The 20,083-nt window shown below is 40.3% G+C and overlaps 3 protein-coding genes across 16 annotated transcripts in view; all 3 read left to right on the top strand.

The window, feature by feature from the left end:
* The window catches only part of LOC129353750 (inositol 1,4,5-trisphosphate receptor type 1-like), a 108,304-nt gene extending 103,139 nt beyond the window's left edge, over positions 1–5,165 (top strand). For all 14 annotated transcript variants that reach the window (XM_055023242.1, XM_055023226.1, XM_055023236.1 and 11 more), the window contains 2 exons: positions 197–358; positions 3,944–5,165. In XM_055023242.1, coding sequence (XP_054879217.1) covers positions 197–358; positions 3,944–4,030 — 249 coding nt within the window. In that variant the 3' untranslated portion in view covers positions 4,031–5,165. The remainder of the gene's footprint in view (positions 1–196; positions 359–3,943) is intronic.
* Positions 5,166–7,942: 2,777 nt separating this feature from the next.
* LOC129358457 (class E basic helix-loop-helix protein 40-like) lies at positions 7,943–11,389 on the top strand. Its single transcript, XM_055027521.1, has 5 exons — positions 7,943–8,303; positions 8,404–8,467; positions 8,690–8,797; positions 9,130–9,253; positions 9,394–11,389. The coding sequence occupies exons 1-5, from the start codon at positions 8,227–8,229 to the stop codon at positions 10,221–10,223; spliced, it is 1,203 nt and encodes a 400-aa protein (XP_054883496.1). The 5' UTR covers positions 7,943–8,226; the 3' UTR covers positions 10,224–11,389.
* A 2,447-nt stretch (positions 11,390–13,836) lies between these two features.
* Positions 13,837–19,290, top strand: LOC129358208 (N-acylethanolamine-hydrolyzing acid amidase-like). Its single transcript, XM_055027099.1, has 11 exons — positions 13,837–14,074; positions 16,011–16,175; positions 16,299–16,422; positions 16,793–16,883; positions 16,970–17,055; positions 17,143–17,315; positions 17,387–17,449; positions 17,525–17,591; positions 17,892–17,920; positions 18,308–18,377; positions 18,456–19,290. The coding sequence occupies exons 1-11, from the start codon at positions 13,884–13,886 to the stop codon at positions 18,474–18,476; spliced, it is 1,080 nt and encodes a 359-aa protein (XP_054883074.1). The 5' UTR covers positions 13,837–13,883; the 3' UTR covers positions 18,477–19,290.
* Positions 19,291–20,083: the final 793 nt, after the last annotated feature.

Raw genomic sequence — 20,083 nt, 5'->3', positions numbered from 1 at the left:
AAATCAAACGGGACAAACAAAATCGTTCACCAGAACCTATTTTGACCTGTCGAGTTACAACATGAAAGGTGTTTCTTCCTCGAAAATATACCGCACACAGGAAGGGGGAAAGAAAATCTCACAAAGACGGTGTTTTCTAGTTGTGGTGCAATACTGACCGTGCCGTGGCTTTTCTCTTTGGTTCCGTACTGACCAGGAGCACAACTTGGACTGGTTTCCTCGGATGCGGGCCATGTCTCTGGTGAGCAGCGATGCCGACGGGGAGCAGAACGAGATCCGAAGCCTGCAGGAGAAACTGGAGTCCACCATGAAGCTGGTGACCAACCTGTCGGGCCAGCTCACCGAGCTCAAAGAGCAGGTTGGTGGGGGAGGGGGAACGAAGCCATCTGATCGCTCCGTCGTGGGGAAAGCATTAGATAGAAGTGAGACATCTTCACTGACAAATTCGGACACCTCGCGTTGCTCTTAGTTTGTTTCAACTTGTTGCCCTTTACAGAGCTTAGTAAATGCCAGTGAGTCATAGTTTGCAGCACAGCTTGTGAGCTTTTCAGTCTCATTTTGTTTTAATTCCCAACAGTTAACTGTTTTTTTTTTTTAGCAATTTAAAGAATATTTTGGAGTTAAATTGAATCTATTGTTATATGAACTGAAGAAAGTAGGTGTTCCAAACTGTTCTTTCTACTTGTGATGGCAAATATTTAACACCATATACTTCGTATTCAGATGTTGTTCTTCGACAGGCAAAAAGGTTTCGCTGAGTCTGCATATAAACAGGACTGTGGTTGCACAATTGCTGCAATCTGCTGCTTCTAGTAAACAGAATTGTAAAATTGCCCTTACCCTTGAAATGAGAACTATCTATGAGGAAGTGAATGTTTCTGAGACATTTTGACCCAGACAGGGGGAAATGATTATTGTGTTACTGAAAGCTGCGAAGGACACACAAACATTGGTCACATTTCATCCCGGGTTCAACATCTTGACAGGCTAGTTTTGGTTTATTTTTGCACTGAGAATGACTCAATTCTCTAAAGAAAAGACTTGAAATCCATTCATTTACACATTAAATGTAAAGCTTTGGTTTTAAAACTTAAGTAAAGTTTAAAACCAAACTTTACCTAAAAGGTTCAGGTAAAGTTTTTAGGTAAAAATAAATAAATAACTTACCTAAAAACTTAGGTAAAGTGACTAACTTTTTTTTAGTTCTTTTTGCCCAAAAAAGTCTAAAGTTCAGACAGAGGATAGCAGATGTTTATTGTCGCAGTGAAGGCTACACTGCCGTTTCCAAATGTTTCACGGTGTCTAGAAGGCTCTACAATTAATTATTGAAGAGTCGCAAGAAAAACTGTGCGTGGCCTGGAGCGCAACATGTCCAAAACTTTGGAGAGAGAAGAAGTTATTAGAGATGTCAATGAGGATTATCGTAGCTCAGCTGGCTTCTACTAGAGCTGAAGTGTCAAGGAAGACGGTCGGGGGAACTTTTCATTGTGGAGGACTTTTGGATCAATGTGCATTGCTAAGACACCGTCACATCAATATATGACTAAAGTTTGTCTGGGAATATCTGGAAAATGATGACTTGTTTTGGGAGCTTTTGGTCTGAGGAGACTAAACTGAAGTTCTTTGGACACACAGATGTTTTTGTGTGGAGAAGGAAACACAGCTCCCACTGAAAAACATAGAAGCGAGGCCATCAAGTTGTGGCGCCGTTTTGCTGATCTAGACACTGGGAACCTTAATTGTGTTCATCCAACCATGAAAACATTTTGGAGAGTAATTTGGAGAAAACCCACTGCAAGTCATGTTTTTGGCCGTCGCTGGCCAAGATAATGACCCAAAGCTTACCTTCTAGTCAGTCGCAAACCTTTCGAGGGACATGGTGGTCAGGATCCTAGAGGATCTTTCAGAGATCCCAGTTCTCGATCTGCGGCAGTCTGTGTTTATGCTCAAACACCACAGAATCTAGATGAAAATGTTGGCCCGTCTACCACAAGAGAAGAACTACATTGTAGGTTTGTTTGTTTTAAACTGTAAGAGTTTTTATTTGTTTTTATCTATTTTATGTACAGCACTTTGTATCAGCTGTGGTTGTTTTAAAGTGTTTTATAAATAAAGTTGGTTGGTAAGTTGGTACAGGAAGAAGATGAAGTCATGTATAAGACAGAGAGGCCACACTATTGACTATTGAACGTCAAAAGGGATAATGATCGAAACCTTTTCAGTTTTCTTGTAATATTTTCAGCACATCAGTAAAATACTGATCAAACTTTGTGGAGTCTTTTTCTGAAGCCGTACAATCATAAACAGTGTTTGTTATGGTCATTTCCATGGAAATATAAAGAGGTTTGTGTGATATCATCAGGGGAGCAAATATTCCTGGCTTTTGCTGTAGTTGTTGCACACGTGGCGCTAACAGGTGGCATCATGTTTGCCTTAAAAGTCAGCAAGTTTTTACATAGCTGTGGAGGAATTTTGGCCCAACTTTACTTGTAGAATTGTTCCAATTCAGTCAGCCAAAGGTCGTGCTACACCATCCCAATCAGAGTTAAGTCCAGATTTGTCTGAACACTCTGCTTTTTTTTTTTTTTTTTTTTTTTTTTTTTTTAGAATAGAATGTAATTGTACCTCAGGGGAAATTTGTGGTGGACTCATACTGCATAGCAGTAGCTGCCCAACAAACAATAAATATTTGCTCTGTCACTTTCTTGTTGAAGAATCATTTGCATTAATCTTGGGTGAAGCAAGCGAGATCTGCATTTCTTAAGATCTTGTTCATTGTTACTTTGTAAATTCCTGAATGAATGATTAATCAGGAATGGTGCCAGAAAGTGGTGTTTGCCTATTAACCCTATTTGTCATTTTTTAATTTTTCTTTTCCTGGCTAGCCTTCAAATCCAACTGGCTGTTGGCAGTAGCTTAAAGTATGATTCAGTAACTGTGACATTAAGGGTTATGAAAGTCATGTAGATGAAGTAGTTCTTTCAATTAAATCATTTAAAAAACACTTTTTTGTATTCGTTGAGTGTAATCTTTGATATTAGGTTTGTCTGAAGATCTGAAACATTGGCTGTGAGGAAGAAAAGAACCGAAGACTGTAGAGGTGTAAATACTTGTTCACAGCTTTGTATGTGTAAAGTGAATGAACTTCCATGCCAGAACTGCAAAAGCGCCATCACAACAATGAGGGAAATTATTATACATTGAGTAATTCTCCATTAATTTGTGTACTACTTTCGTAACATTATTTTTAAAAACTGTAGCTTGCTAACACTTAACTTTAACCTCTGAAATGTACAAAATGTGGATTTTTTAATAAACTTCACTGTGATTGAGTAATGCCAAGGAAAATTGGCTTAAGCAAAATATTAACTAGCTGTGAGAAAGAAAAACTGTTAGCTGAACTAAACTATCCACTGTATGAGCCTTGACAATATCCTCCTCAAGCCATTCCTTTGCTAAGCAGAGCTATATCCGTTGAAACACTCATTGCAGGACCACTTTGTCTTTTCACTATTAATACCATTGTGTTTCAGTGCTGTGCCGTATTTCACAACCTTATGTTAATTAAAGTTATTTCTGAGCAGAAAGGACCTTCCGATTCCAGCTGCTGCAAAGGTTACCACTGGTGTTATGAGTCAGGCTTTGCTTGATCTCTGAAATTCTAATCAACTGGGTTTCAGTATCAGTCGCTCGTATTGTGCTGCTGTCGTCAGACGAGCCGGCAGGGTGGATGACGAAGCTGGCAGGACTTCAGAAGAATCAGTTTCAGTTGCGCGTTGCATTTGTGCGCCGCAGATGTTAGTTTCTGCAAAGTGGTACGGAAAACCGTATCATCGACGACGGTAGTTCAGGGAAGCTCGACCCGAAGATGATGCTCATACTAGCAAAAGTGACCTAGCAAAAAAAAAAAAAAAAGACACCCTCATCTCTCTGTGATCTTCAGATGACAGAGCAGAGGAAGCAGAAGCAGCGGATTGGCCTGCTGGGACACCCTCAGCACCTGAACGTCAACCCCCAGCAACCTGCGTAGGGTCCGACTGCCGACGGAGTCCGAGGAGCCGCTCGGCGCCTGGAAAGGAACCCGTCGGGTCCTGGGACCAAGGCTTCACGATAATGTATGCAGCACTGAGTGTGAAAGTACCTTACGAACGGTAGGGAAACGCTGTAACATAGATAGCTATAAGGCGATGTGTAGCTCTACCCCACCCAAAGTGTTACTCCAGACAGTAACACACACCCACCTCATTCTGTTCTGTTCAATCTGTGCCAAATGTTTTTTTGGGGGTTTTTTTCTTTCTGAAGAAACAACTTGGATTTCTTAACAAACAGCCTTTAAGGGTTCAATTGAAAACATAATAGAATTGTTATTGTTGTTTTTTTTTATTTACTTACTTAAAAGTTTTCTATTTATATTCCTGACACTGAGCAGTATTTATTGTCTTATTCTTTTTAATGTTGTGCAATATATGAACTTAAATATGCAACCAAATGGTGTGTAGATTTAAGTTTTAAAACTTCATTTAAATCCACTGGGGAGTGGTTTCGCCTGTTCTTTCTCTCTAGACAATTAAGCTGTCATCTGTATTTACACATAAACTCAGATAAAATGACAATAATAATGATAAGTTGGGCTTCATAATGTTACTTCTTTTTTAGTTTGTCAAAATATGCATACTGTTTTGAGAGGCTTCTACACTCGGTATTTAGGACATTGTGTGAGAGCAATATAAACAAATAGATGGCTTCCATTATATGGTGAAATATTTGTGTTATTTTATGGGGCAGTAGCTTTATGATTTAACAGGGTTACAAACAGCCGTCTGAAACATGTCTGCTGTTAGAGGGGTTGCTCAGGAGTCATGTAGATTCTACAGTAATAATTACCACTGGTGTATTCTGACATGCGGCCGCTGCTTCTGCGGGAACTCTGTTCTTTTAGTTTGACGTTTTAGTTCTTTCCATGGTAGGAATGTACCTTTTGTTTCCGACAAGGGACGACTTTGTGTACATAAAGTTTGTTGCTTTACCTTTGCTTTTGTATAGAAAATTAAGATGGACACAAAAAAAATATTACTGTTACAAAATGTTAAGGGTAAGCAAAGCAAAGCATTGTCAATTTGTACACAGAGGTAGAATTATTTATTAAAATTGTAATTATCCTTTAATTGTGCTGTCCTTTTTTGTCTCATGTAGAATGCAACAATTTGTGATAGTTTTGGGGGGACATGTTGATACATTTTTATGTTACTGGTAGACATTTTTAAAAAAAAAATTAAAGTGTGCACATCACCTTTAAAGATAATATGTAGAATATAATTATACAAAATACTTGAATGAGCACCGATTGTCAGTTTGCATCTAGTTTGGACTCATAGTGTAAATATCTCACTGGGTTTACAGACATAAACAGAAATTTCTGGGAGGATTTGATTTTCGTCCCTCATCATGAATTATCCTCTCATTTTAGGAAAGGCTGTGTACTAAACTAAAAATTCCTAACAATTGTCTGACACGCTTTACATAAAGCAAATGTAAAGGGTGTAAATGCATTGGAGCATTAGTCCAATCAATTACCCAGGTAATATGCACTTATTATGGGTCAATAAAAAGAGTTCAAAAAGGTGAATTAATGAATGAATTTAAAATGGGACAACGCACAACATACACCAGGTTATAGCTACAAATGCTAATTTCCATGTGTTGTCCCCAAAACGCACAGTATGATTAAAAATCAACAGTAATAACCACAACATAATAAGAATATAAAAATATCAAACAGTCTCATCTAAACACACAGACTGCAGGGTGAATATTCAGTTATTTTTAGCTTATGCTATAATAGGTTATATATCAATCATTACTACAACATGATGAGCTAGAAGCACTTAAAAAAATCTAAATTAAGTAGGTATTTATTCCATATTTAAATTCTAAGAATCATATTAATACTAAATAGATGTTTCTTTATTATAGATGAAGCGATTGAGCCAAAAAATTGCTTCCATTTTTTTTTTTTTATGTATAAATAGTGTTATTGAGTGAATAGTAAGATTCACTATTTAGATTAAATGTGAGCCTGCGTTGCCCTGCATATTGACAAAAGCCCGAATATGAAACATTTCCTGACCTCTGATGACTATTTTCCCACTTCCCGCTCGCAGCTCGGCTGACTCCGGCGTTTTGAAGCCCTTTCTAAATATAGCCGGTCTGCTTCGGGACGTCGCCGAGTGGGACCGACTGACCGGTCTCGGCCACTCTCGGTCGGCTGCCAGGCTGACGTCAGCGGCGAGGGATCCTGTGTGCCGAGTCCATGAGGAGCTCAACGTGACGGCCTGATTTAATCAACACGGCGGCAGCTTTGAAAAAAAAAAAAAAACGCAGCTCTATAACAAACCGTGTCATCCTGCCGGAGGTGCACGTGCCAGGCAACAATCGGCGTGACACTGTGGCTGTCTCCAGAGACACCGTGACATTAAAATGCCTCGTGGTCCAACTTTCTGTCAATAAAATGTATTGTTCGTTTTTTGTTTACATCCTATATGATTTAAAATAGTTATCGAATTATTATGTTGTGCTTACTTTGTTTAATTTATTGTTACGGGTTTTTTTTTTTTTTTTTTTTTTTTTTTTTTTGCAACAATAAAGACAACAAGCTCACGAGCTCGTAATGTTGCTGTTATTGTTGGAAACTCGCTCGCGCTGCAGTGAACTGCGTCCGTCTGGAGCGGCCGCTCCGGGTTCATGTCTGAACGTGGAGCACAAACTGCGGCGTATCCGCAACTTTGGGGCCGATATTTCACCTCATGTCTCATGTTGCTCCACTTTCTGTTGATGTAAACACACCGAGGCTCTGAGGGAAAAAAAAAAAAAAAAAAAAAAAAAACAGAAAGAAAAAGCTCAGCAGCGCGAGGCCAGTCGGAGGAGCGTGGAGCTCCACGAGACTCAGCGCCGAGCACTTCAGAGAGAGGTGGGGCTACGGCAACCCGTTCGGACATTTAATGACGGCGGAAGAGTCGCGTTTTTATTTTTGTGACGCATTCTTCACTTATTCGGTGAAATTACTGGTGAACAATGTTTTTTTGAGCTAACATCACCATACTACTGGCTCACATAACCAATCTGGCTGTCAAATATCAAGTATTGTTGGAGCAGTCATTGTAAAAATTTTCATGAGCATTCTTTCATTGTTGTTTTGTCAACATATAATATTTCTAATCCTGGATATAAAGATGAGCACTTATACACTTGATTAAAAAAAAAAAACTAGCAGTGACCCTGACACTGCAGTATCTAGAGATGACTGTCAACCAATATTGATACTCAGGAATCTGAGTCTGCATTTGTGCATCTCTTGTTTAAAACCCAAAGGTGGTCAGACTGATAACTCCACTCTGAACATTGATCATTTAAAGTGAATATTGATTATGTTTCAACATCTTAAAAAAACAAACAAAAAAAATCATAACTGGACAAAAGGCAACACTGAATCTCCACTTTAGCCTTCAGCACTGATGAGATTATTTAAGACAGTTTGTGAACCATTTTAATCGTGAAAAGACATATATATATATATATATATATATATATATATATATATATATATATATATATATATATAACAGAACCTTGTCTGCTGTTCATAAACTCTGTACATTGTGTCGAATTGAACATTCTGACAAACTACGAATGGGTGTGTCTGTTGATTAAATATAAAAACGGCTTGCCATCCGCGCTCCTCCTCGCGGCACGCAGCGCGGGGGGAGGAGGGGGAGGATGGGGTGCTGGGGGGTGAGGAGTTGAAAGCGCCGTCCAACACGTGAGGCTCATGTGACGGAGGAGAGGCAGTTTCTCTCTCCGAGAGAGAGAGAGAGAGAGAGAGAGAGAGAGAGAGAGAGAGAGACGTGCCTGCAGTCACAGGGTTTATTTAACACGTAGTCATCAACCCACCCAGCTCTCACACATCGCGCGGGGCGTGGAGCTTCTCCCTCGGCATACTAACGAGCCCAGACCGGAGAGTGACGGCACTCTGAACTGCGACCAGCCTCAGCCTGCAGCAGGACCACAGCGGAGCAGGCGTCACGCTTCTTTTTGCTTTGCTTTTTTTATTTATTTTTTTGTTATTCTTGACTTTTTCCTTTTCGCCCTCTCTTCTCTTTTTGTTCCGTTTTAAAGGAGCGAGCGCTTTTCAGGTGATTTTATTTTTTTGTCGCCCGTCGATAAAGCGACATGGAGCGGATTACCAGTGCGCAGCCGCCTCCTTATATTCAGAAACACGCGTCAATGGATGGAGCCGACATGCGCCGGTAAAACACGATGCGTTTTCACAACCTGAACCTGCTGCTGTTCTTCTATGAAACACTTTAATCTCAAATATTGTTTTGTTTTATCCTTTTCCTTCTACAGACTAGAATATCCTATTTATATGTGCAAAAGCAGGAGGGGAGTGAAGAGCAGGGATGAATGCAAGGTATACATTTCAGTTCAAAATGAAATTGTGTATATATATATATATATATATATATATATATATATATATATATATATATATATATATATATATATATATATATATATATTTTTTTTTTTTTTTTTTTTTTTTTTTGTTTTTGTTTTTTTTGTTTGTTTGTTTGTTTTTCCAGTTTGATTTCCAGATCTTAAATATTACTGACAGAATTTTAACTTTGTCCAGGAGACTTACAAGTTGCCACACAGACTGATCGAAAAGAAAAGACGGGACAGAATAAATGAGTGCATTGCCCAGCTGAAGGACCTGTTGCCAGAACATCTTAAGCTTACAGTGAGTAATGAATGCATTGAGTTAGTCTGAGACTGAAATCCAGCTGATTGCATCAAATGTTGGCTTTAATTAATTTATTTTTTATTTTTTTGCAAAGCTATAGAAAAAAACACGAGCTACATTTAAAAATATGTTTTAAAAAAATGTACCAACAGTTTACATTCCTGATTAGCATGTTGTGGAGTTTAAGATTTAATCCTGTAAGGAATCGTCCTTGTGTGCATAGTTTGCGTAGTTTCCCCCCTCGGTGTTGGCCGCTGGCCCTCTGTTCAGCTGCAGAATGTGTTACATAAGGAAGATCAACATGCTTATCGAAGGTCTTCCTGTTTTAGACGCTGGGTCATCTGGAGAAAGCCGTGGTGCTGGAGCTCACACTGAAGCATGTGAAAACTCTGAACGCCGTCCTGGAGCAACAGCAGCAGAAAATAATGGCGCTCCAGAAAGACCTGCAGATCAGTAAGTTGGATTCCTAATGCCTTGCGTTGGGATCATTAACAAATGGCTTTTTTTTTTTTGAGAATTTTAAAGACAAGTGTGCTCTTTAAAAGCTAAAGTCTTAAAGAAATTTGAGTTTCATTTTGATTGTGTTGATTCAGGTGATAACGTGGGAGATGGTGCTGAGACCAGTGAGGAGATGTTCCGCTCTGGCTTTCACCTCTGTGCCAGAGAAGTCCTCCATTACCTGGCGAGTCAAGAGACCACCAGGGATCTGACCCCCTCACACGTCATCAGTCACATCCAGAAGGTGGCCGCTGAAGTTCTTCACAACGGAAGCAGCCCTCAACCCGACAGGTCTGCCGCCCGAGAATCTGATGAGGCAAAGAGGCCAGTCGGGCAGCCGTCGGTGTCGCCCGAGGCCCCGGGTAGGAACTGTGTCCCGGTCATCCAACGGACTTGCCACCACGGGACGGGGGAGCAGAGTGGCAACGATACGGACACTGACAGCGGCTACGGGGGAGAACACGACAAGCCTAAAGCCCAGTGGTCAGAAAACGAGAAGGAGGGCGAGGCAAAGCCTCCCGCATTGGAGCGGACGGTCAGTGTTGTCAAGCAGGAAGGCGACCAGCCCCGGGCAAAGAGGTCAAGAGTGGACTCGGAGGATGAGATGCTCTCCTTCCACCCAGCGGGATTTCCTGGCAGTTATGTAAACGTCTCTCCCAACCAGCCCCCTTTTTCCTTCCCCTTCTACCTCATCCCCCCATCGACGGCGGCAGCCGCGGCATACCTCCCGATGCTGGAAAAATGCTGGTACCCCGGCGGCATGCCCATCATGTACCCGGGCCTGACCTCGGACCCGTTGTCCTCGTCTCTGTTGATGTCTCCGAGGGCGGGGTCTCCGGTGGCCCACCGCATCCCAATGGATTCCTCCACTCTCCACAAAGCTTTAAGGCAGGTCTCTCCTTTGAACTTGGAAGCCAAAGACTGAGCAGATGGTTCACCTATCAGCTTTGCCCCACTGAATGTTGAACCAGAGGGGACAGTGTTGACCCTCTGGGGTAACTTGGCCTCTCAGAGCAAAACCCTTTAAGGACAACACTGTCAGACATTGACCTCCGGACTATTTTTTGAGGCTCATATTAAAGACTCTGTACAACCCCTTCAACACTGTGAAGACGGCCATTTTAAACAGCGCACAAGAGATTTCAAAAGTTTATACATTTTTTTTGACTCCAGAAATTACGAATGTCAGAGGGAATCCCAGAATATAACCCATATTCCTCGTTTTATTTCTCGTCCCAAATCAATTGGGACCTGTGTTGTTGTTCACCACCCCTGAAATGAATGTAAAGATGTATAAAGAAGAAATTAATAAAATCTGCTGTGAATGCTGCTGTAGATCTGCAAATGTCAGGATCTACCCTCAGTGTTTGCCACCCCCAGGGACAGCTACAAGCCATTTTAACCAAAAAAGAAAAACAACCAGCATCTCTGGGTCATGACCTCCCAGACCTAACTTCTCTCACGTCTGTTTGTGCCGCCACTGAAAACAAATGCAGGAATTCAAGAAGTTCAGAGAATTCAGGGTGTTGGCCCGTCGTAGCCTGTACCAGGTGCGTCACCTAATCTGTCGAAGCGGGCTTCTAAAACCTAATCTGTGACTCACGGCTATTTTTATTTGATTACTTTTTTTTTTTTGTAAGTTGCATCCAGATGGAGCGCCTGTGAAGTAACGTTTTGGTTTTGCTTTTCTCTTTGTACATCTCTATTTTTGATACAAGACCCGCAGAGTGGGTTTTTTTTTTTTTTTTTTTTTTGTGCTGCGCGCGCGTGTGTGTGTGCGTAGCTGCCGCAGGAAGGATGAGGCAGCAAGTTTGTAGACGTGCATCTGGAGCTCCTGTTCCCGCCTTCTTCACTCGTTTAACCCAAACACCACGATGACTGGAGCTGCAAACAAATTCGATGTTTGTCTTTAGCAGGAGCGCTTGAATGTAAAATTCCCAAAAACATTTAGTTTTGTATAGAAAGAGGTACTTTAATTGGTTTTTATTTTGACATTGTAACAAAAGGATGTCCATATTTTGTACATAAAGTATTATTGATATAAATATATATATATTAAAATAATAATAAAGCTTTTGGTCCTCCTGTGGAGTCTGTGTTCGACCGCCTGTTTGGCTTCAACGTGTTGCAGCCAGCCACCCTGACAACTCCTCAGCACACCTCTTACATAACACTTACATAACACATAAAGCTGCACAGCCTCTGTAAATCAATAGCACGTCTTAGATTACAGGCTTGGACCTGATTCTAAAGGCTTTCAGGGGGGGGAAATGATATCACGAGTTAGTTTTACTTCTTAAAAAGCTGGTCATTGTGCATAAGTCGCTTTTCACACTCGTAAAAAGGTGGAGTTCTAACACTGTTGAGGGACGGCCATTGAGTCTGCCTCAGTGGAAACGAATCCTCCCTGGTCGGGGCAGCTTCGCGTTTAATGATGACAAGTCTCCTTTCATCTTCATTTCCTGCAGGTGGTAATGTAAGCCCAGTTAAAAGCAAGCGTGGAAAAATCAACAGGTCCCTCCATCAGGACGTCCCGCCCATCGTGCCTCTCTGAGATGCGTGGAAGTTTTCTTCTTCTTCTTCTAATCACAACAAAATGTTGTGACTCGAGCTGCAGATCAGTGAGATGATCTCAGCTGCCTTCAGGGCCCGTCTTCTCTCAGTGGTAGTTCCCACAAACAAAAACATGCGACGCGAGCGCCACCATGTGGGAGTTGGGTTTCATGCTGCTTTTCCGTTTTCAAATTAAGAGGCCCCAGTGTGTCAAATCGGCTTTCGACGTCCAGGGATTTGACAATGCGCCCAATGAGTAAAACCAGCTTGTTTTGGAGATTGTGTGTGTAATTGGGTTCCGACGCAGTCTGGAAACATTTTGAAGTAGCTTTTTTTTCAGCAGAAAAAACAAAAGTGAGATTGAAAATTTGTTTTGATCTTGCAGAATCTCTTCCTCCTTCCATTTCCTAAAGCGCAAAAGTGTTTTCATGTTAATTTTGATTAATTTGACGCTTTAGTTTGCTAAGCCACACCTTGATTTTAAGATTTTCACTATCATGGGGTTATCATGGGGTATGATGTTTTTTTTTTTTTTGACTTAATGACTGAATGCGGACCAGTAATAAATGAAAAACAACTTTGCCATCTTGCTTCCTGTTTATTCTCTTGACAACTTAAGAGACTTGATTCTTTAAGTCTAATCTGCCAAATGACGCAGTAAAGCTACTATGCCCGTCTATTTTTTTATACCTGATCATATGAATTCAAATCTACAACTTTCTTGCGCAAAGCAACGATGCTACCAAACAGACCATTGTCCAACCATAGTTGAATTTCCTATGTTTTAATATATTACAAATAATATAAAGGTTCCACTACTCACTTTGTTGCTTCTGGCATAACTGTAAAGTTTTTGCGTCTTCACCTTACCACTTTCTGCTTCATCTTTACCTCAAAATAAACCGCTGTGCTGCTTTACATGTTTGAACCCGTGGCCTGGTTAGCATTCATGCTAGTCAGACTGTACTGCAAGTGTCATCCTGTGACAACTAATCACGCCGCTTGTGGGTATCAACAGTGTTGCCATAAAGTACATGGATGTAGAAAAGCTCAAGGTGTTGTGAATGAGTTTGATGAGTAAAGAGATTAAATGTTGGCCTCTTCTGCCCCCAAGTGGCCGAGTGTTGCTAAAACAAAAAAGGAGAAAAAAGTACGTCAAATCCCTTTCTCGGATTTTTTTTTCTTGGTGATCCGATTAGTAACTCAACTGTAATAAAATCAGACCATCATAAAAGTTAAAGTTAGTTGTGATGTGCCAACAAAACAAAGTTTGATACTTTTCTAAAGGTACCATACATGTGATGGTGAAGTTTACTAAATGTTATAGTTCCGTCAGGCCGAAGGGCAACAAACAATAATCAGAGTGAAGTTAATTAACAATATTTATTGCTACACACATCAGAGGATCCCCAGCTAACTTAAATTTAACCGGTTTATACATTTAGACAAATGTATAAACCTACCTGTGGCGTGGAACATCCACATGCCCAGGTAGTGCTGCCATTAACAATGCAGCCCTGCATAAAAACACCACATCAGCACTTAAGAGACTCACTTTAAAACAGTTTTCCTCCAAACCTACCACAGCCAGCAAACAGCATGGGCCCAAAACACACCTGGTCTCACACACCGGAAATGAACACCTGGCCACCGCCCTTCCACCTTCCCTTTTCTGGAGGCTCAGGCTGTGGAGAGTGCGACACCTACTGGTGCCACCTGTTACATAAACACTGCATTAGAACCAAAAAGAGAGATGTAACTTCTATCATGAATATAGACGAGCTGCTTTTGAAAACCGCTCTGCTATTAGTTTGGGTTCATCTTTCCGTGGTATTTCTGTTGTTTTTTATTCATTGACACTCTTAAGTCGACTCGCGTGGCAAAAAAAAAAAAGACAGAGAAGGAACACCCAATCTCATACCTATTTTATTTTGAAAAGCTTTTAGCGGAAGTGATTTTCTTTCTCCCTGAGGTTCGTTACGAGGTTGAGGTCTGGTTTGTTTACTTCCTCCTCTGCCTGCAGCGGACCAGGATGTTCCGGATTGCGGAGCCGCCGCCGCTGCTGCTGCTGCTGCTCGGACTCTGCGGCTCCCTGCGGGCTCAGAGCCCGTCTCCTCCCTCGGTCGTCATCGACCTGGACGAAGAACCGGAGCTGCGGTGGTTGGTTCTCAAAAAGGTCTTTGACGTGAACTACCTGAGCCGAGCCGCGGCAGAAATCATCGAGTGAGTCTCAAGTTTAGCGTATGATAAAGTTTAATACAATGTGTTTGTTTGTTTGTGACGTTCACAGACCAGCTGAGCTCAGTTAAAATGAGCATAATTGTGTTCAGGTAATGAATTGCTGAAGCGTTAGGACAGAGTTATGACACGGATTATTATTATTTTAATAAATTACATTGTGGAGGTTGTGTGAATGTTTCGTAATAAACTATAATATTGTTACATGAAGTAATTTGCAGGGACAAAACCCAGAGAAAAGATGAGGGGAAAAAAAATAAAAAGTTTTAAAAAGTTCAACCTTGTTCTGTTTTGAACTGATCTGGTTCAATTAATATCCAGTTGTATGTTTTTTTCCCCCACAGAGATTTTTGCTCAGCCCAAAATGTTTGAAGTTATGATATTTTATGATTTAGTGTTGGGGAAATGCCAATGCAAATTCTCCATCCGATAGCATTACAAGACTGAACTATGGGATCCAACTTGTAAGTTTGGATGGAGAAACTCAATTAAAGTCAACATTTGTTACATTAGAGATGTACTATTACAGTGCTGGGTCTTAATGGCAAAATAAAAGTAAAGGTAATTTTATTTATATGGCACATTTTCAGCAATACAATTTACAGGAATTAAAAGGAAATACAAACAAAATAACAAACCAAAAGAAAGAGCAAAAGAAGAAAAAGCTAATAATGCTGATCCAAAGTAAATAAACTAAATAATAAAGATGAGTAGCCACTCATCTAAACCACAAACCACTGCATAGAACAAAATATATACAGCAAAGCTGCACATAATGATATATACTCTAGTATTAGTGTCAAGTATTAGCATATTTGAGCTATTACGTACAATTTGGGGGTGTGCGTCCTTCTCCTGATTCTATGGGCCTCTGTGCACAAGATGCCTGAGATCTCAAATGTCAAGCTAGTGAACTGCCACCATCTCATCACAGAAGTTTTCTGATACCGGTCCGGTGACTTTCATGCTCCATAGAGCGCAGATTTTCAAAATAAAATAAAAAAAAGAGGTCTAACCTTACTTTGTTGCTGATAAAATAGTGAAACTTCCACTCTTTGGCAGTTTCAGAGTGGCAACTTCTCTACATGACAGGCTGCAAATTACTGGCTGTGTAGTTGGAACCATTTATTCAGACATTCTGTTAGAAAACAGCCGCATAGCCGCAGTTTTTTTTTTTTTTTTTTTCACTGTTTGACTTTAAATAAAGTGTTTTCTGTTTTAGGTCAGTTAGGACTGTCACCATGATTTCTATTTGTTACATCAAAATAAAATGATCATCTTTATTTATGACATTCTTAAATCTACATGAGTGGATTATTATGCATTTGAACAATTGGATGATGATGTCATGCCTTTGTAAATCAGAAGCAAATGTAGGTAAAATTAAAGAAAAAAAACACACCTCCAGGGGGCGACCACGAGCACCAAGCTCATGTGAAAAAAATCCCCCAAATATAGAATATCAAAAACAAAAAATACAAAGTAAATACTATTACACATGGGAAATGATATTGATGTCATTTTAATAGTTGTTATACAGTTAATATTTTCCTGCTGTTGGCTTTTGTCAGTGTTTGGAAATTAAAAGATATCAAACTTGTTTGTTGCAAACTCAGTGTCTATCAGCTGATATTAATTTCAAATAGTATGGCACACTGCATTACCACTCTGCACTTCAAAAATCCAAATAAATTTTTTTTTCAGTTGGCTCTTATACCACTGGTGTGACGTAAGCTAATTACAAATGACACCAGTGAAGGTTGGCATGTTACATACATAGACAACCTCAGAACATTCAACACACTAACATGTCAAAGTCTGAGTCACTCCATTTATGTTCGATTATGATCATGTTTACAGTAACTTCTACTGTGTGTTTTTTTTAAATATGCATTTATTCATTTATTTTTTGCTTCTGCAGAGCAACAGTTCCAAAATGGGTGCATCACGCAGCGATCCCGATTGTGAAGTCCCTGGAAAAATACATTCCTCCGCCGTATGCTGGCGAAATCCGTGGCCTGGCCTCTGTCCTGGGAGGGAACCTATCTGATGCCATCATTCTTAACTTTGCCTATGAATTCACTGCGTATGTACAGTTACAATTATATGTCTTCATTTGTAAATGAACAAAGCCAGCTTGTCGTATGCCGACAGGTATGCCATTGAAACCCAGGAGTACTAACAAAAACCCAACTTTCTGCTTTCATAGCTTTTGCACCAGCATCGTGGCTCAAGATAAAAATGGGAACGTGTTTCACGGGAGGAATCTCGACTACCCTCACCCTGTTCTGAGAAATATGACCGTGAATTTAGTCTTCCAGAAGAATGGAAAGGTACAACACGGACTCGGCATGATGGAGCGGGGTAGCTGTTCAAAGGAATTTTTACAAAATATTAATATATCCACAGGCTCTTTTTCTTCTAGCAGTTTTTTTGTGTCCAATTTCTGAATGTTCAGAATAGTTTTTTTTATGCTTCCTTATTTATATTGGAAGTAGAGCCGACTTCACACTGTGTGCGTTGAGTTCTACTTGTTTAACTCAAAGAGAAGGTTACCATGGAGCTGACATTTGAAACAGTCTTCAGTTTTATAATAGCGATTAGCAAAGTTATACTCTGTACTTAAATCAGTCATAAAAATGCTGTAATTTAAACATTTGCCCAGTGGAAGGGGAACTGTGATGCTCCTTCATTGACTTTTAGGCGGCGTACTACGGAACGTCATTTGCCGGTTATGTCGGCTTGTGGACAGGAATGAGTCCCAACAAGTTCACCGTATCCGGCGATCAGCGAGGTGAGACAATCTTCACGGTCGGAACAGATGCTACATTTCATTTGATTCGTTTCCCCATTTTTAATATTTGTTTCCTGGTTCACCAGGGACTGAGCACTGGTGGAACTGGTGGAAGAATGTTGTGTCCGCGGCCCTGTTTCACAGGTCGCCGGTCAGCTGGCTTGTGAGGGAGGTGAGTACGTTTCTTACAGGAAAGCAGTGGCTAAATGTGGCGCTTACAGCTTGAGGAAGTGAAACGAATCATATGTGATTCATTTAGACTCTGGAGGAGGCCGAGGACTTCCTGGATGCAGTCATGCGTCTGTCCAAAACCCCCCTCATCACCGGGGTGTACTACATCGTGGGTGGGGTGCGAGCCAAGGAGGGAGTCGTCATCACCAGAGACCGAAAGGGTCCCGCTGACATCTGGGCCCTGGAGCCTTTAACTGGAGGGTATGGAGAATCTGCAGGGGGGTTGGGTCGATGGGACTGAAGGCAGGTGTAACCTTTCCTCGTTTGTTTAGATGGTACAGAGTGGAGACGAACTTTGACCACTGGCTTCCTCCTCCTGCAAAAGACCATCGAAGGTCAGTCATCTCACATGATGATGATCCATAATGTTTGCTAACTGATTAAGCTGCGGTTATGTGATCGTATCTTAGGGAAACGGCAAACAAGGCTCTCAACGCTACAGGTCAAGACCACATCAACATGGACAAACTTTATCAGGCAAGTAGGGTCTAGTCGATACCTAAGGTATTCTTTACCTCATAAACACTAACCACAATGGGTTTCATTGAGATTTTATGTGATAGAATATTCCTCTGCTTCCTCTTAACATGCATTTAGGTCGAAGCAGATTTTCCCAGTTTTAATTGAGGGGACGCCTTAGATCATCTTGTTCTGCACTTAATTCACTTCAAGGAGTCCATAATGATAGATGTTAGGTTTAGGTGATACTGGTTGTAGTGAGAGTCTCTTCACATTTCAGAATGGGACACATAATGATCAGTGAGTCTTGTCCTGCAGGTCTTGTCACTGCATCCCGTCTGCAACAGGTAAGATGCTTGTTTGCTGCTGTCTTTAATCTGTTAGCATCTAGAAATCACATGTGTTGTTGTTGTTCTGCACAAATGGAGCCGTACTGTGCAGAGCAGTTTTACTTCCTGTTGTTCAGCAGACGCCCAATTATCGACGTGCTATTTATCAGGTTTTGCACATTTTTCATGTGAACCATCCAGACTTTTCCAGAAGTCTCAGTCCTTTATGGTTATTCCACCACAGTTCAATATGAGGTTCTAGTAGAAGTAGAAAGTAAGGGAAGGAGGGACATAAAGGGTTCAACCTGGAATTAGTAATAAGGTCTAAATATGCAAATACTTTTCCTTATTTTAATTCCATCACATTTGACGACGTCCGCCGCCTTCTGTCTTAAATCCTCACAGAATTACAGTTTATACCACAGTTATGAGTGCAGCATCGCCTGGGAATTACACCACGATCGTCAGACCACAGGTATGGACGTGATAACGGTCAATGAGAAATGATCAGAATAACTCACTCACTCATCTACATCTGACAATCTATTTTTAGGGCTGCTCCAAAACCGACTGATCCGACTGTGTGTGTAGGACACAAAACACATTTCTGCTCATCACATGCAGATATGTGGAAGTGAGATTGAGGAGGTTTGACTTCCTTGTTTTTTTAGGTTGCCCTTAAAGAAAGAACATTGAATCTTGCCGCTGCCTTACCCAGCTAGCTTGCACTAATTTTGGTGCTTCAAAATTAGTGCATTTTGAAGCACCAATTAGTTAAAAACAATAGGAGAGAGGAATGCTGGAATGTGACATTTTGACTCATTCAGTCTCATCTTTTTCTTTTGTCTTCTACAAAACCAAATCAACAGACACAATTGAAGAAATGGCTCTTTAATTCTTCTTTAATTTTCACCTTTTCACACAGAAAAAAGCTTGACCTTAAACTAAAGCCACTGAAATATCCTATCAGGAACCAGAGCCATCTAAATAATGATGGTCTCCACTTCTCCAATCAGTCACACCATTACATTTAACCAGTAATAATAAATAAATAAATAAATAAATAAAAAGTTCTTTAGTAAGTGCACATATAACCGAATGCCTTATGCAAATTGTGTAAATAATGTAATTTTACTGATGCTCTTTAAAATCATGCAAATGTTTTAACAGGTTTTTAGGGGTTTCTTTGTGTATGTCAATTATATTTTGTGCGTTTGCAATAAAGCTTTAATCCATCATGTGAAACCCTGCAAAAAGTAAAAGGAGATGGGAATTATTGAACTGATGACGAGGACACATTTTCATCGCTGTGTTGCTCCATGTCATGATGGATATCAGTTTGTTTGGAAATCATTGACTGGTTTTAATAAAACCTTGCCTTACCACAAGTGTCATTGTTAATTAATTTTGGTTGAATTCCTATATATATTTATGAAGCGTTATAAAGAAGAAATGGGAAGTCTGATCTCTGTTCTCTTTTCTCTTCTCCTCTCCATAAAGTTTCTTTGAACTATACCTTAGTTACAAGACAACCAGGAGCTTCGGTTTGGACTTTAATGTTAGAAACGGTGATTTTAACATGCGACCGAAGAGGAATTGAGCGTTAAGTTTTGTTTGGTGAAAGATCAATAAGAGCTGAGGGGAATGAGGACGCTGAGCCACCAGAGGAACAAATCAAACGACAGACTTTTGAGTTCAGGGGAAACCCAAGTCAATCATTAACACAAATTTCCTCCAAATGTGGAAGCAAATATTTACACAGACGTAAAAAATGTAAAAAAAAAAAAAAAAAGAGTAATTTTTTTATTGTCTTGTATTAAATATGAATTAATTTCCTATTTTAGGTCACTTAACATTAGCAGAATTGTTTTCATTTGTTTCATACAAAAGTGAAAAGAGAAATCATTTTATGTCTTCAGATCCACAAGCCTCCTTACATCTGAAGAATTAAGAGAGGGAATGATCAATATTTCTGATATAAATAGAAAAGGAAACAGAATAACAAGAACTTCACAGAATGATCTAAGCTCACATGGCGAATGCAGAACAAGAGAGATGTGGTTTATTAATAACAGATAAATGAGGGAAAGCAGCGATCTGGAGATGAACTGAGGGAAAGGCTGAAAAGAACCGACACAGAGAACCACAAAAAACAAACAGACAGAAAAGCATACAAATGGA

Source organism: Poeciliopsis prolifica, unplaced genomic scaffold, assembly GCF_027474105.1.
Source record: "Poeciliopsis prolifica strain line A6 unplaced genomic scaffold, Auburn_PproV2 SCAFFOLD003, whole genome shotgun sequence".
In the NCBI taxonomy this organism is placed as follows: domain Eukaryota; kingdom Metazoa; phylum Chordata; class Actinopteri; order Cyprinodontiformes; family Poeciliidae; genus Poeciliopsis; species Poeciliopsis prolifica.
Note: the sequence above shows the minus strand (reverse complement) of the source record. Positions and strands in the feature narration are given on the sequence as shown.

Coding starts and splice junctions, on each gene's coding strand:
- LOC129358457 (XM_055027521.1), top strand. CDS start 8,227: ATGGAGCGGATTACCAGTGCGCAGCCGCCTCCTTATATTCAGAAACAC. Junction 8,304..8,403: donor GATGGAGCCGACATGCGCCG/GTAAAACACGAT, acceptor TTCCTTCTACAG/ACTAGAATATCCTATTTATA. Junction 8,468..8,689: donor AGAGCAGGGATGAATGCAAG/GTATACATTTCA, acceptor AACTTTGTCCAG/GAGACTTACAAGTTGCCACA.
- LOC129358208 (XM_055027099.1), top strand. CDS start 13,884: ATGTTCCGGATTGCGGAGCCGCCGCCGCTGCTGCTGCTGCTGCTCGGA. Junction 14,075..16,010: donor GCCGCGGCAGAAATCATCGA/GTGAGTCTCAAG, acceptor TTGCTTCTGCAG/AGCAACAGTTCCAAAATGGG. Junction 16,176..16,298: donor TTTGCCTATGAATTCACTGC/GTATGTACAGTT, acceptor CTGCTTTCATAG/CTTTTGCACCAGCATCGTGG.